Genomic DNA, 15,798 nt, shown 5'->3' on the forward strand with positions numbered 1-15,798 from the left:
CTGCATCATGTTATGGGTATGCTTTTCATTGGCAAGGAGGACTAGGGAGTTTTTTGGGATTCTAACATGTATTAACTCAGGGGTGTGAATACTTACGTAGATTCGATATTTCTGTATTTCATTTGAAATAAATGTGCAAAAATGCTTAAAAACATGATTTCACTTTGTCATTATGGGGTATTGTGTGCACATGGGTGATACAATTCCTATGATTTTTTCATATACATCTGGTGTTATATACCTTATGGTTTGGATCAATGCCAGCCACCAAATGAGACGGCACAACTGGACAGTTAATGCAGTCATTAAAAGAAGCAGAACTCCCATCGATTAATACCCAAGTAGCTTGACTTTTCACTTAAGATCCACGTTGAAATTGGACGTCTGTCCAGGTACCCAGGACGTCGGGAGATGATTTCCAAACCTGCCACTAGGGACAACAGTGAGCGCTATTACCATTAAGTAGGCTTGGGTTTTGCTAGGGCATTGTGGACAGGGATAGAGATCTGGTTGAGTGGCTGCTGACATACCCAAATTGTTCCAAGAGTCCAGAGAGTGAGGAACAATAGTATCAATGACTGGGGCTTTAGACATGAATGATGACTTTTGATAGACCAATTCATCTGAAGAAATGATATGTCAATATCCTTATAGAGCAATACTTAATGAGCTGTATTGCTAAAAGCATCTTTATAGCTAGGTTTTGTGCATGCTAAGAGGCATCCATCCACCAGTGCAGTTAAAAGACACAGCTAGTGCCTCCTGAGTGGCGCAGCGTTCTAAGGCACTGCATTGCAGTGTTGCGGTGTCACTACAGCATGGGTTCAATCCCAGGCTGTAGTGACACCGCAACACTGCAATGCAGTGCCTTAGAACGCTGCGCCACTCAGGAGGCACTACCGGCCGTGACCGGGAGTCCCATAGGGTGCAATTGGCCCAGCATCATCTGAGTTAGGGGAGGGTTTGGCTGGGGGGGCTTTACTTGGCTCATCGCACACTAGCGACTCCTTGTGGCGGGCCGGGCGCCCGCAGGCTGACCTCGCTCGTCAGTTGAACGGTGTTTCCTCTGGCACATTGGTTCAGCTGGCTTCCGGGTTAAGCGGGCAGGTGATAAGAAGCACGGCATGGCGGGTCATGTTTCGGAGGACGCATGACTCGACCTTCACCTCTCCCGAGCCCGTTGTGGAGTTGCAACGATGAGACAAGATTGTAATCAAGAAATTGGAGAGAAAAAGGGGGTACATTTTTTTTTTTACACAGCTAATATGTCCAAATGAACCATTATGATTACAATGACTCACTACTCAAATTACAATCTCAATGCCCAGCTATACAGATGGATTTACAGTGTAAGGGTAATATGCCAACTGTGCAAGTATGTTACATTCTATAACGTCTTACATATTTGTAAATAATAGGCTGGCCATATTCAAATAATTATAAGTTTACAAGAGTCTTGTGTGATTGGAGAGGATTGGATCATAAAGCAAATTCAAAACAATATTAGAGGGTTTTCAAGCTTCTGATTCTGGCAGGTCACATTGAGATTGACTTTAATTTAAAGGTAGACTCAGAGAGATGACGTTGCCATGAGAAGCACAACAGATATTGTTCGTGTTCCACTTCTTAGACGTTGACAGATTTACAACGCCTGGATAGGTATTTTATCTATGAGCTAACCACATCATATGTTGTAGCAATCTGTCAGTTGATGACACAATCGATGACGTGGCACACAACCATTGGTTGATGCATGCAACTTCTAAGCAGTGGAAAGCGCCCACGTTCCCCTGCTCAGACGTTGCATGCTTTAACAAATGGTTGTATACCACGTCATCAACTGTGCTGTCGGGTACCAGACTGCTATAACATGTAGGTCGTGTTACTCTGCTCAGACGTTGCTGATGCATGACAGATCTTACAACGCCTAGAAAATGATTATTTGTATCAGCTACCACATCATATGGCATAGCAGTCTGGTGCCCGACTGCATAGTCAATGACCGGGCATGCAACCATTGGTTGATGCATATAAAGTCTGAGTAGGGGAACATGACCATGATGGGGTTAGCTGTTACGTAAAATACCTATCCAGGTGTTGTAAGAACTGGCAGGTGTCAGCAACGTCTGAGCAGAGGAACACCCCCATTGAGATGAGCGTGATGTAAGACTTTGCTCTCACACAGAGTACTCTGCTACAATGTGGTAGCTACGAGACCAAAACAGCGGAGAGGTTTAGCCTTGCGCTTCAACACTCCTGGTTGTTGAGGAAATTGACCCACTACTACTGTTTACTTGGTGCGTCTACGTCATCTCAATGAGTCTACATTTAAACATAACGTAACCTACAACCTGACCCATCACCTTAAGCATTACTGCCCCACAGTGGCAAGAAGTGACATCACCAAAACTATACAACACATATGGCTTCTAGCCTCCCACACATACACTAAAACTTAAACTAAATAATATAAAAATGAAATATACATTTTTTTATAAAACAAACTAAATAAAAATTTGTAAATCAGATCTGAAAACTGATTACTAAACTGAATTTCAAATAAAAATCTTAAAACGAATAGAAATAAAATGTCAAATATAAAAACACAACCACAATAACCTTGGCAGTGACACTTCTTAAAAATACATGAAGATTTACCAACTTGATCAATCATTTTCTCCAAAATGTTTGCAGACAAACATGTTGTAGAGGGGTGCAATCCCATCACCTGGTGATATTTGTAGGGGTGTGGCTTAAGACACATTCATTCTTTTAATGTGTGTCTTTCGGTAGTGACATCAAAAGGTGGGACAGCATTTTTTGGAGATTGATGTTTAAAAATAAACAAGATGACTAGTTAGATAACTATGTTTCAGCGTAATAATAACAACTGAAGATGTTCTAATGAAATAATATTGTTAAAACAATCACAAAATCATTAATTGCTTTATATTCAAACATGAAGTATATGAGTTAGGGTTTGGGAGGGCCACAACTCAATAGAAATTGGTGTATAAATTAACAATATGTTTCTTATTGCCTTGGATTTAATTAGAACATTTCTAATATAAGTAAATGGCCTATGTTTGGATACTTAATTATTATGTTTTATAGTTTTTTTGGGGGTGGAACTGCAATTTGTACCACTTCTGTAGAATCACCCATATATCTTCCCAGAAAGACAAGAAACAACGACAACTGCGTAGTTGAGATCACTTGTGTTTTTATTTAGAGCCTTACAAAGTTCATTCTACACACATGGCTCTCTTTCTCAAGCAGATTATAAAAGCTCTATGATCACTGCTTGTCGAAGCGTGTGGTGGCAAATAACTCCATCTCCGTGACTCCAAACACTCAAGCAGCCAAATCCAGGGTAGTCTGTGTGTATCTTTGCATTTGTTGCAGCTAAAGAGAGAGGATTTATCCAGCACGGGAGAGTCTGAACCATCCAGTATGATATCTGAGGTCTTTTAAGTACAGCTTTTAAAGCCTCTCAAAAATAAAATCACTTGAGCTCAGTACAGATGTCTAGGGTAGACAGGTGGCTACGGCTTCCATTTGTCCTTCTGGACCTTCTGATCTCAGACAGAGATTGAAACTAAAATGAAAACAAGTATGTGGTGAGTGAACTACGCAATATTTTCGGAGAGAGAAAGACAGCAATGGAGAGAAAAAATGACTTTGGATTGGATATTTTACTGCATCATCTATTAAGTCTATGATGAGTGAGCCTGCTGAGGCCTCCCTGTCCCCAGTGTGTGGGCCGGGACAGGTGAGGCCTGTTTGACTGTCTAAAAGGCTCCTGCTGGCAACCTGGGGCTGTGGCTACGCTGGTTAGCCTCAACACCATTCTCCAGCAAGGACTCCAGAGAGCAAGTGCTCTCCGTGTCTGGACACATGTGGCGCAGCCCTGGGGGCGGGAAGTCCTCGCTCCCCTCCTGGCCCTCCCCGCTGGCTGCCGCTAAAGCCGCTGCCGCCGCACACTCCTCCTTAAACAGGCGGTCATGCTCCCGCTTGAGATCCTGGTAGCTCTTAGAGAACATGTGGAAGATGGAGGTGGCAGGGAAGGCCATGATGAGGATGCCACTCAGAATGCTGCTCAGCGCCACCACCTGGCCCGGGATGCTACGTGGCACCATGTCTCCGTAGCCCACCGTCGTCATGGAGATGATGGCCCACCAATAGGAGGCAGGGATACTGCTGAAGTCCTCGACTCCGGTCAGCTCACTCTCAGCCAGGTGGACCAGCGGGGAGAAGAGGGTGACGGCCACACACAGGAAGAGCAGCAGCAGGCCAAACTCTCTGGTGCTCCTCCTCACCGTTAGGCCCAGGGTCTGCAGGCCCAGAGAGTGACGGGCCAGCCTCATCACATACAGGATCCTTAGAGCCCTAAGGATCCGCAGCACCAGGCCTAGCTTGTCCAGGTAGCTGGTCCCTCCAGCCTTCTCATGGTCCATGGCCGGGTCATCCTCATCCACCACCAGGGACACGTAGTAGGGCAAGATGGCCATGGCGTCAATGACGTTGAGGGGCCCACGGATGAATTCCAGCTTGCTGCGAGCCTGGATGAAGCGCAGGATCCACTCCAGGGAGAACCAGGCCACACACACTGTCTCCACAATGAACATATTGCGACACTTCTGAGAACACTCACCCTGTGACACAGAGAGAGAGAGAAAGAGAGAATTTGGGGGGGGGGGGGGGGGGGGGGGTGAGAGAGAGGAAAGGGGACAGAGAGGGAGAATCGGAAAAACAGAGAGAGGAGTAGGTAGACAGCGGTCAAGTGGAAGAAAGAGAGAAGGACACACAAGGGGAGGGACAGATATCAGTGGGTTAGATAACCATCTAGTAATTAATATATCAGCTTACACCTACTCTACATGCTACACTGATAGATAAGTGGGAAGCAATCAATTCATTAGGCAGGATCAAAGATTAATTCGACACACTCTGAACACGAACACAAAAGACAAACAGGCCAGAATTCCCTTTAACTGCCTTGAGAGGGGCAGGTAATTAAACACTCATAGGCCAGTAAAAATACTATCCCCAGCCAGCTACGCAGATCACAGACGCAGGCGCACGCACACACACGCACACACGCGCACGCACGCACGCACGCACGCACGCACGCACGCACGCACGCACGCACGCACGCACGCACGCACGCACGCACGCACGCACGCACGCACGCACACACACACACACACACACACACACACACACACACACACACACACACACACACACACTCCTCTGTTCCTCTCACCCATCAGCCCCTGCTCTCATCCCTTACTCACTCCCTGGCTGGCTTCCATTCCTCTTCCTCTCTCCCTACTCCTCTTTCTCCCACCATCCCACACACACACACACACACACACACACACACACACACACACACACACACACACACACACACACACACACACACACACACACACACACACACACACACACACACACACACACACACACACACTTTCCCTGTCTCATCCCTCACACAAACACCCTCTCATTTATCACCTTCCTCCCCCACTTTCTCTCCTTCTCACACATCTCTCGCCCTAATTTCTCTCTCTCTCTCAAATCAATTTCAATTTAAGGGGGTTTTGTTGGAGTGGGAAACATATGTTTACATTGCCAAAGCAAGTTTAATAGATAATAAACAAAAGTGAAATAAACAAAAACAATTACAGTAAACATTACACTCACAAAAGTTCCAAAAGAATAAAGAAATTTCAAATGTCATATTATGTGCAAATAGTTAAAGTACATTAGGGAAAATAAATAAACATAAATATGGGTTGTATTTACAATGGTGTTTGTTCTTCACTGGTTGCGATTTTCTTGTGGCAACAGGTCACAAATCTTGCTGCTGTGATGGCACACTTTGGTATTTCACCCAATAGATATGGGAGTTTATCAAAATTGGGTTTGTTTTCGAATTCTTTGTGGGTCTGTGTAATCTGAGGGAAATATGTGTATCTAATCAAGTATTCTGCCTCTGTGTACTCTCTGTTTAGGGCCAAATAATATTCTAGTTTGCTCTGTTTTTTTGTAAATGTTTTACAATGTGTGAAGTAATTATCCTTTTGTTTTCTCATAAATTGGTTGTGTCTAATTGTGTTGCTGTCCTGGGGCTCTGTGGGGTCTGTTTGTGTTTGTGAACAGAGCCCCAGGATCAGCTTGCTTAGGGGACTCTTCTACAGGTTCATCTCTCTCTAGGTAATGGCTTTGTTATGGAAGGTTTGGGAATCACTTCCTTTTAGGTGGTTGTAGAATTTAACGGCTCTGGATTTGATCATTAGCGGGTATCGGCCTAATTCTGCTCTGCATGCATTATTTGGTGTTTTACATTGTACACGAATTTTGCTGAATTCTTCCTGCAGAGTCTCAATTTGGTGTTTGTCCAATTTTGTAAATTCTTGGTAGGTGAGCGGACCCCAGACCTCACAATCATTAAGGGAAATGGGTTCTATAACTGATTCAAGTATTCTTTGCCAGATCCTAATTGGTATGTTGAATTTTATGTTCCTTTTGATGGCATAGGCCTTTCTTGCCTTGTCTCTCAGATCGTTCACAGCTTTGTGGAAGTTACCTGTGGCGCTGATGTTTAGGGCGAGGTATGTATAGTTTCTCTCTCTCTCTGTCTCAGAGCGGGGGTCTAGGGGCTCTATTCAATGTTTTTATTTATTTATTTTTCATTTAACCTTTATTTAACTAGGCAAGTCAGTTAAGAACAAATTCTTATTTACAATGACGGCCTAGGAACAGTGGGTTAACTGCCTTGTTCAGGGGCATAATGACAGATTTTTACCTTGTCAGCTCGGGGATTCAATCTAGCAACCTTTCGGTTACTGGCCCAACTCTCTAACCACTAGGCTACCTGCCGCCCACGCTGAAGCGTTACAGATTGTGCAATATAAATTTAAAGGTAATTTCCGATTGAGCTGACATATGCAGCGTTTGCAGTAAATGCAGTCTCCGCTAACACGGGAACATTGCCTTTAAATTTCAATCACGTTGTGATACGGAGCTAAATAGGTCATATTGTATATTTGCATGTTTCCAATTCATGATGCGTTTCTTTTGTATGTGTGTTTGCCATTAATCCCCTGTCAAGTGTGTGTACCCCCTCTACGGGCCAATGGAGAATACAATTAAAAGGCATGCATGCTCCAAGGCCTACTGGGAGTGACTGGAATGGTGTAAAGTCAAGTGTAAAGTCAGTGTTATCTTCCTGTGTGTGTCTCCTGCCTTCCTTTTCAGGGCAGTGGTGGTAGAGTCAGGGCTGCTCTAACCCATGGCCTGCTGTAGGGTTATTGGCCTCTGTGTAGAGAGGTTAGTCACTGTCCCTCCAGCTCTCACAGGCTATCATGCATCTGGCCACTGGAGGGGAGATTTGTCCTTCTCTCTGTAGGACTTTACCTTTCCTCCACTACAGAGATATGGGAATATTTCATACACTACAGGGACCTAGGAATCTTTCCTCCACTACAGGGACCTGGGAATCTTTCCTCCACTACAGGGACCTGGGAATCTTTCCTCCACTACAGGGATCTGGGAATATTTCCTCCACTACAGGGACCTGGGAATCTTTCCTCCACTACAGCGATCTGGGAATCTTTCCTCCACTACAGGGATCTGGGAATATTTCCTACACTACAGGGATCTGGGAATATTTCCTACACTACAGCGATCTGGGAATCTTTCCTCCACTACAGGGATCTGGGAATATTTCCTACACTACAGGGATCTGGGAATTTTTCCTATACTACATGGATCTGGGGAATCTTTCCTCCAGTACAGGGATCTGGGGAATCTTTCCTCCAGTACAGGGATCTGGGAATATTTCCTACACTACAGAGATCTGGGAATATTTCCTCTAGTACAGGGATCTGGGAATATTTCCTACACTACAGGGATCTGGGAATATTTTCTACACTCCAGAGATCTGGGAATATTTCCTCTAGTACAGGGATCTGGGAATATTTCCTCTAGTACAGGGATCTGGGAATATTTCCTCTAGTACAGGAATCTGGTAATATTTCCTCCAGTACAGGGATCTGGGAATATTTCCTCCAGTACAGGGATCTGGGAATATTTCCTACACTACAGGGATCTGGGAATATTTTCTACACTACAGAGATCTGGGAATATTTCCTCTAGTACAGGGATCTGGGAATATTTCCTCTAGTACAGAGATCTGGGAATATTTCCTCCAGTACAGGGATCTGGGAATATTTCCTCTAGTACAGGGATCTGGGAATATTTCCTCCAGTACAGGGATCTGGGAATATTTCCTACACTACAGGGATCTGGGAATCATTTCTACACTACAGAGATCTGGGAATATTTCCTCTAGTACAGGGATCTGGGAATATTTCCTCTAGTACAGGGATCTGGGAATATTTCCTCCAGTACAGGGATCTGGGAATATTTCCTCTAGTACAGGGATCTGGGAATATTTCTTCACTAATGGAACTTTAACCTTTACTCTTCCTTTCCCTTATTCAGTCCATCTCTTGCCCATTTCTTAACCCTCTGGAACTTGTCTACCTTATAATGTCAAATCAAATCACATTTTATTTGTCAGTTTTGCTAACAACAGGTGAAGACTAACAGTGAAATGCTTACTTATGGTCTCTTCCATAAGTAAGAATAAATACACAATGAGTAACGATAACTTGGCTATATACAGTACACAGGGTACCAGTAGCAAGTCGATTTGCAGGGGTATGAGGTAATTGAGGTAGATATGTACATATAGGTAGGGGTAAAGTGATAAGGTATAGGTAGGGGTAAAGTGAGGCAACAGCGTTTGTGATGAGTCAAAAGAGTTAGTGCAACGGGGGGTCAATGCAGATAGTCTCTGTAGCTATTTGGTGAACTATTTAGCAGTCTTATGGCTTGGGGGGTACTTTTGGTACCAGACATGGTGCATCGGTACCACTTGCCATGCGGTAGAAAAGAGAACAGTCCATGACCTGGGTGGCTGGAGTCTTTGACAATTTCTAGGGCCTTCCTCTGACCCACTGGTATAGAAGTCCTGGGTGGCAGGTACAGTAGCTCGGCCCCAGTGATTTACCGGGCCGTATACATTACCCTCTGTAGCAGTTGCCATACCAAGCAGTGATGCAGCCAGTCAAGATGCTCTCAATGGTGCAGCTGTAGAACTTTTTGAGGATCTGATGACCTCTACTTCTATCCATTTAGAGAGCTGACCTGAGCTGAGAGGTAAATCTGCCTTGCACTCTGGGACATTGAGCACATTAAGGCAGAGTGCCACTCTCCCACTCATCTGCATAATGGTTCATTTCTCACAGCTAATGCACTCCCTCTGACCTTATCTTACTGACTTGTTCTGTACCAAATGTCAATGACATTTCATTTCAACAGCATCAGTCAATTCAACCCGGCTGCTGCCAAAGTCTGACTGGAAAACAACACATCATCATGATCAATATTGAAAAATTCCAAAGTCAGAATGTGACAAGTAGCGTGACGGAATAGAATAATTGAAAATAGTAAATGAGAGTAACATACTGTACAACCAACAGCTGCAACTGAATAATATGCCTGCCATGTACAACAGCTTACTTACCCACCCTCAGAAAGGGTTAGCAACCTTCTCAGAGATGCTTCTAACAGAATAGCAGTGGAGTTATCACTCAATTGAACCCCATTTACTAGAGTGAAATTTGTCTACTCATTTGCAAGGCTTTGGTTCAAAACCTAAACAATTATTAAGCTGAATAATTCCAATCAGCTGCCATTCAGGAAAACCACTTTTGAAACATCTGACGGTAAGAGAGAGGGAGAGAATTCTGACCATGTACAATGCATGTTTTTAAGCCATTAATGAAGGGATACTTCGGGATATTGGTAATGAAGCCCTTTATCTACTTCCCCAAAGTCAGATGAACTCATGGATACAATTTGTATGTCTCTGCATCAAGTATGAAGGAAGTTAGAGGTCGTTTTGAGTGCCAATGATAAATTGCGTTAGCGCAATGACTGGAAGTCTATGGAATCAACTAGCATGCTAGCAGTTACCATAGACATCCAGTCATTGCGCTAAAGCTAACTAGCAATTGCGCTAAAGCTAGTTAGCAACTTCCTTCAAACTGCACGCAGAGACATTAAAATGGTATCCACAAGTTAACTCTGAGGAAGTGGATACAGGTCTTCATTGCCAAAATCCTGAGGTATCCCGTTAAGCAAAAGAAAGATGATGATTTAAATCCTTTGTTTACATGGCTATAGAGTCTACGGTATAGAGTGAGGAGAATAAAATAGGATAATCAACTGAGATGTTCTCTCCTCTGCTTGGTGGACTCTTCCTTAAACATAGCATGTAGCCCAAGCATATACAGACACGGTTCTGCTCAGACACCACCTCTCCTATCATGCCTTCACAGCTTATATCTACAGTGCCTTCAGAAAGTATTCACACGCCTTGACCTTTTCCAAAATGTTGTTGTATTACAGGATTTATTTTAAATGGATTAAATTGAGATTGTATCACTGATCTACACACAATACCCAATAATGTCAAAGTGGAATTATATTTTTTAGAAATGTTTACAAATTAATAAAAAAGTACAAGTTGAAATGTCTTGGGTCAATAAGTATTCAACCCATTTGTTATCGCAAGCCTAAAAAAGTTCAGGAGTAAAAATGTGCTTAACCAGTCACAAAATAAGTTACATGGACTGTGTGGTTTGCAAAGAATGGTTTGCAAAGTAGCCAAGTGGTTCGCAAAAGCAGACATTGAATATCCCTTTGAGCATGTTGCAGTTATTAGTGTTATTAATTACACTTTGGATCATGTAGGCTGTCATTGTAAATAATAATATGTTTTCAACTGACCTAAATAAAAGTTAAATAAAATAAAATAAATGTATCAATACACCCAGTCACTACAAAGATACATGCACCCTTTCTATCTCAGTTGCCGGAGAGAAAGGAAACCGCTCAGGGATTTCACCACGAACCCAATGGTGATTTTAAAACAGTTACAGAGTTTCATGTCTGTGATAGGAGATAACTGACGATGCATCAACAACATTGTAGTTACTCCACAATACTAATAAAATATTCCAAAATATGCATCCTGCTTGCAATAAGGCACTAAAGTAATACTGCAAAAAATGTGGCAAAAACTTTTCGTCCTGAATACAAAGCGTTATGTTTGGGGCATCACTGAGTACACATCACTGAGTACCACATATTTTCAAGCATGGTCCTTGCCCTAGTCAGGATAAAAAGAAACAGAATAGCCAAGCATAGGCAAAATCCTAGAGGAAAACTTCCAACAGACACTGGGAGACAAATTCACCTTTCAGCAGGAAAATAACCCAAAACACAAGGACAAATATACACTGGAGTTGCTTACTAAGATGACATTGATTGTTCCTGGGTGGTCTAGTTACAGCTTGAAAATCTACTGCAAGACTTGAAAATGGCTGTCTAGCAATGATCAATCAACTAACTTGACAGAGATGGAATAATGTTTTAAAGAATAATGTGCAAATATTGTACAATCCAGGTGTGCACAGCTTTTAGAGACTTACTCAGAAAGACTCACAGCTGTAATCACTGCCAAAGGTGATTCTAAAATGTACAGTATTGACTCAGGCGGTTCAATACTTATCTTATTAAGATATATTAGTGTTTTATTTTTCATTCGTTTTTTATTTATTTGTAGAATTGATCTTCCACTTAGATCGTTGACAATTTTTTTAAATTTAAATAAATTTTTATTGACTTGGTAACACAACAATGTGGAAAAAGTCAAGGGGTGAGAATACTTTCTGACGGCACTGCTTTAGGGCTCTATTCAATCTGTATCGCTGAAGTTCAGATTGAATAAAGCCCCTAGTGTTTATAGTCTCTTGTACGTCCCTTAGCTGATTCAGTTCTAGGTGCTGAGATTAGTGTGTATAGCATTGTGTGAAACTATGCACATTTCTCTGTGAAGGACCAACTCTTCACACAAGAGGCAATAACAATAGAGCTCTAAAAACAGTCAAGTGTCCATTTCACAGTTAAGACTCCCACAGACTCATTACCCTGGGAAAGAGAAGCTTAAGTACTGTAAGAGTAAAAACTCCTTTTGTGGTATTGATCTTGTGATTGCCCATGTAGCAGATTTACTGTATGATTTTGTCCTTCTCTCTCGCTCTGTCACTTGTCTTCAGGTACTTCAGACGTGCTGCAGCTCTAACAAGGATATGGATCCGGATGAACTCCATTACCATCAAATCAAATGAAATTGAATTGGTCACACACATATTTAGCAGATGTTATTCCAGTTGTAGCGAAATGCTTGTGTTCCTAGCTCCAACAGTGCAGTAGTATCTAGCATTTCACAACAATTAACACTAATCTAAAAGTAAAATATTAGAATTAAGAAATATATAAATATTAGATTGAGCCATGTCGGAGTGGCATTGACTAAAATACAGTAGAATAGAATACAGTATATACATATTAGATGAGTAAACCAGTATGTACACATTATATGAACATTATTAAAGTGGCTATTGTTCCATTGTTAAAGTGGCCAGTGATTCCAAGTCTATGTACAGTATATAGGGCAGGAGCAAAATTTTGTTTTGTCTGCTATTATAACTGTATGTGTCTATGGCTGCGTACATATGTAACCGATGTGAAATGGCTAGCTAGTTTACGGGGTGTGCGCTAATAGCGTTTCAATCGGTGACGTCACACGCTCTGAGACCTTGAAGTAGTTGTGTTCCCCTTGCTTTGCAAGGGCCGTGGCTTTTGTGGCGCGATGGGTAACGATGCTTCGTGGGTATCAGTTCTTGACGTGTGCAGAGGGTCCCTGGTTTGAGCCCAGGTAGGGGCGAGGAGAGGGACGGAAGCTGTACTGTTAGATTGATGCTGTTGACCCGGATCACTGGTTGCTGCGGAAAAGGAGGAGGTCAAAAGGGGGGTGAGTGTAACCGATGTGAAATGGCTAGCTAGTTTGCGGGGTGCGCGCTGTGTGCAGAGGGTCCCTGGTTCGAGCCCAGGTAGGGGCGAGGAGAGGGACGGAAGCAATACTGTTACACATACAGTATGTGATTGTGAGTTCATTATGTGGATAGATTGTCAAAGAGCTGTGTGTGTGCGGGTGCGTTCGTGCATATATTTCTGTGTGCGTCTCTATGCAGAGAGACACTGAGGAACAAGAGGAAGCTCCTCTTATTGAAGTTAGACTGCAATATAAATAAGTGAAAAGTAAAAAGGGCCGGCAGCACAGAGGATAGATCACAAACCAGGGGCTGCTGATCCGTCTTAGAAGAAGGTCTCTAACTTGGCTTTTGCCTCTACTGTCTTTCACTAGCCTCCATCTTCCTGCCTCTGTGACTTTATCTCTTCCTTTCCTGCCTAACTATATCTCTCTCTCATTCTTTCTCCCTGTCTCTCTTTACATTCCTTCTCATATCAGCAGTGAGCTGCCAGGCTGCCAGGCTCATCATCATGCTGGATCATCCCTATAACTACCCCACTCTCCAGCTGCCTCTGGGCCTCCGGCACAGCAAAGGACACATTTTTGAGAGGAGCTGGAAAAACCAGAAATATTCAGTTCAAAACTATATTCAGTTCATCCATCATGTTTACCTTCAACAGGACCTTCATCATACTGTGCACCAATGGACACATATTTCACTGTGACCTTGTGCTCACTTTTCAAGCTCTGAAGCACAAAGGGGAGCAGAGGTTTGGATGCCCTAATGTCTCATCATGTCCCCACTCGTCTGTTCACTTCCTGGGGTAGCATAACACACAGGGAAAACTACAGCCAGATGCCAAACTGTTACATGACCACTAACTCACTTGTGCTTAGACTCAGATTCAAACATAACTCACACACTGGGAGATAGGCACACACACACACACACACACACACACACACACACACACACACACACACACACACACACACACACACACACACACACACACACACACACACACACACACACACACACGCAGATACACAAACAGTCCCAAATCTTTAATCTTTATAATCCAGTCTTGACGCAGGGTACACTAGATGAGGCAGACAAACACACTATGCCTCTACTTTCCTGACACTGTAGTGTAGACTTTGAGGTGCCAGCTACATATGGGTGGTGTTAACCTGGAGCGGAGCTTATAGTAACCCAGCCTAACAGGCATTTATCTCAATATCTCTGGTTCGGCAGGCTGGGTCCCACAGGAGAGAACAGCTTTCCCACTAACAGCCCTTTGTGTCTTAATGGAGGAGAAAAATGGTGCGTTCAGGGTGAGAAGTGGGATGAGTGGATGGATAAAGATGAGGTGACATGGAAAGCATGTGGTCCCGTCACACATCATAACTCTCTATTTCTGCCATGGCATGCAGCAGTAGCAACAGCAGTAGCAACAGCAGGAGCAGGCGCCTTATCTGACTGAACCATCTGTTCTCTTTTTTATGTACCTTAAATAGAAACACACTTCTAGAAGAGAGTTATGTCTTTTAACACAAAAAACAAACACTCAGGCTCAACAAGCACCTAGATTTTATTCTTCAACACACACACACAGACACACACTTACACATACTCGCGCATACTCTCTGTCCCCACCGGGGCATTTGGGCGCCCTGCTCACAGAGAGATGAGGCACTTGGTTGCGGTCTAGCTCCTGGCAGAATGGGATTCTGATGTGCTGCTCTGCTTAGCTGGGGACAGCAGCACTGCAGGGGGCTACCTGAGTGCTGTTGACTACGGTCCGGGGGAGAGATGGAGACACATGGGGAACAACTCTCTCACAGTCTCCCCTACAGGTCTCACTGAACACAGAGGAACAACACCTGGCTGGGCCGGTCTTGGGCGTCCACATGACCAGGGAAGCCTTCAAACCACAGTACATCCACTATTAATTCTACTGTAGTATCCATCTGTGTATGACAGCTTGTCTGCAGAAATATGTTATGTGCTGTATATTAACAGATTAAAGTAAACTCATACTGCTTTTATGCTTTATCTAAACGCAACTTGACAACCATACAGCACATTAACACACTGAGTGTATGACCAGATAGGCAGTAATATCCATAATAGTCCTTCCTTATAGAAATAAGTCATCCCACAATTTCAGCTCTGTCTCTCTCCACGGTACCTCATTCCTCCACGCCTCTATGACACTTCACAGCTCTATAGAGAGCTAAATCCCCTGTTCCATCTCCATCTCAGCTCTTAAGCCCAGACATGCAGACACTGAGCAGGCCTGAGTGCCTCTGTGTGTGTGTGTGTGTGTGTGTGTGTGTGTGTGTGTGTGTGTGTGCGTGCGTGCGTGCGTGCGTGCGTGCGTGCGTGCGTGCGTGCGTGCGTGCGTGCGTGCGTGCGTGCGTGCGTGCGTGCGTGCGTGCGTGTGACTCATAAGAGAGACTCATAAACACCTCTTGTAGAAGCGAGGTATATTGGGTCAGCCACAGATATGTTTACTTATCCTGTCTCAGCAGCCCCATCCACCAGTCTAGTCTGCTTGACTTCCACATCCCAGCCCGGGACAGAAAGTTAAGATGGAGACTTGTTTATACACCATTTGATATAGAGGAAAGTACAAAGAGCGATACAAATTTAGAAAACATAAAAAATCTTTAATTCACTGATGTTGTTACATGTGAAATGAGGCTGTTGATTAATGATACTGTTTGTTTCAGTGAGTATGTCTACGTTCAGAGAATGAAAAATGAGAGCATGGGATGTGGACAAAGAAACGAGCATAAGCGCTTCAAAAACACAGGTCGAAACCGGACAG

At 43.5% G+C, this 15,798-nt stretch overlaps 1 protein-coding gene across 1 annotated transcript in view; it reads right to left on the reverse strand.

Moving 5' to 3' along the window:
- Positions 1-3,791: 3,791 nt before the first annotated feature.
- LOC120053207 (potassium voltage-gated channel subfamily G member 4-like) overlaps positions 3,792-15,798 on the reverse strand; it is a 29,545-nt gene continuing 17,538 nt past the window's right edge. The window contains exon 2 of the mRNA XM_039000363.1: positions 3,792-4,655. Coding sequence (XP_038856291.1) covers positions 3,792-4,655 — 864 coding nt within the window. The remainder of the gene's footprint in view (positions 4,656-15,798) is intronic.

The sequence above is a fragment of the Salvelinus namaycush genome, chromosome 9 (assembly GCF_016432855.1).
Source record: "Salvelinus namaycush isolate Seneca chromosome 9, SaNama_1.0, whole genome shotgun sequence".
NCBI classification, from domain to species: Eukaryota; Metazoa; Chordata; class Actinopteri; order Salmoniformes; family Salmonidae; genus Salvelinus; species Salvelinus namaycush.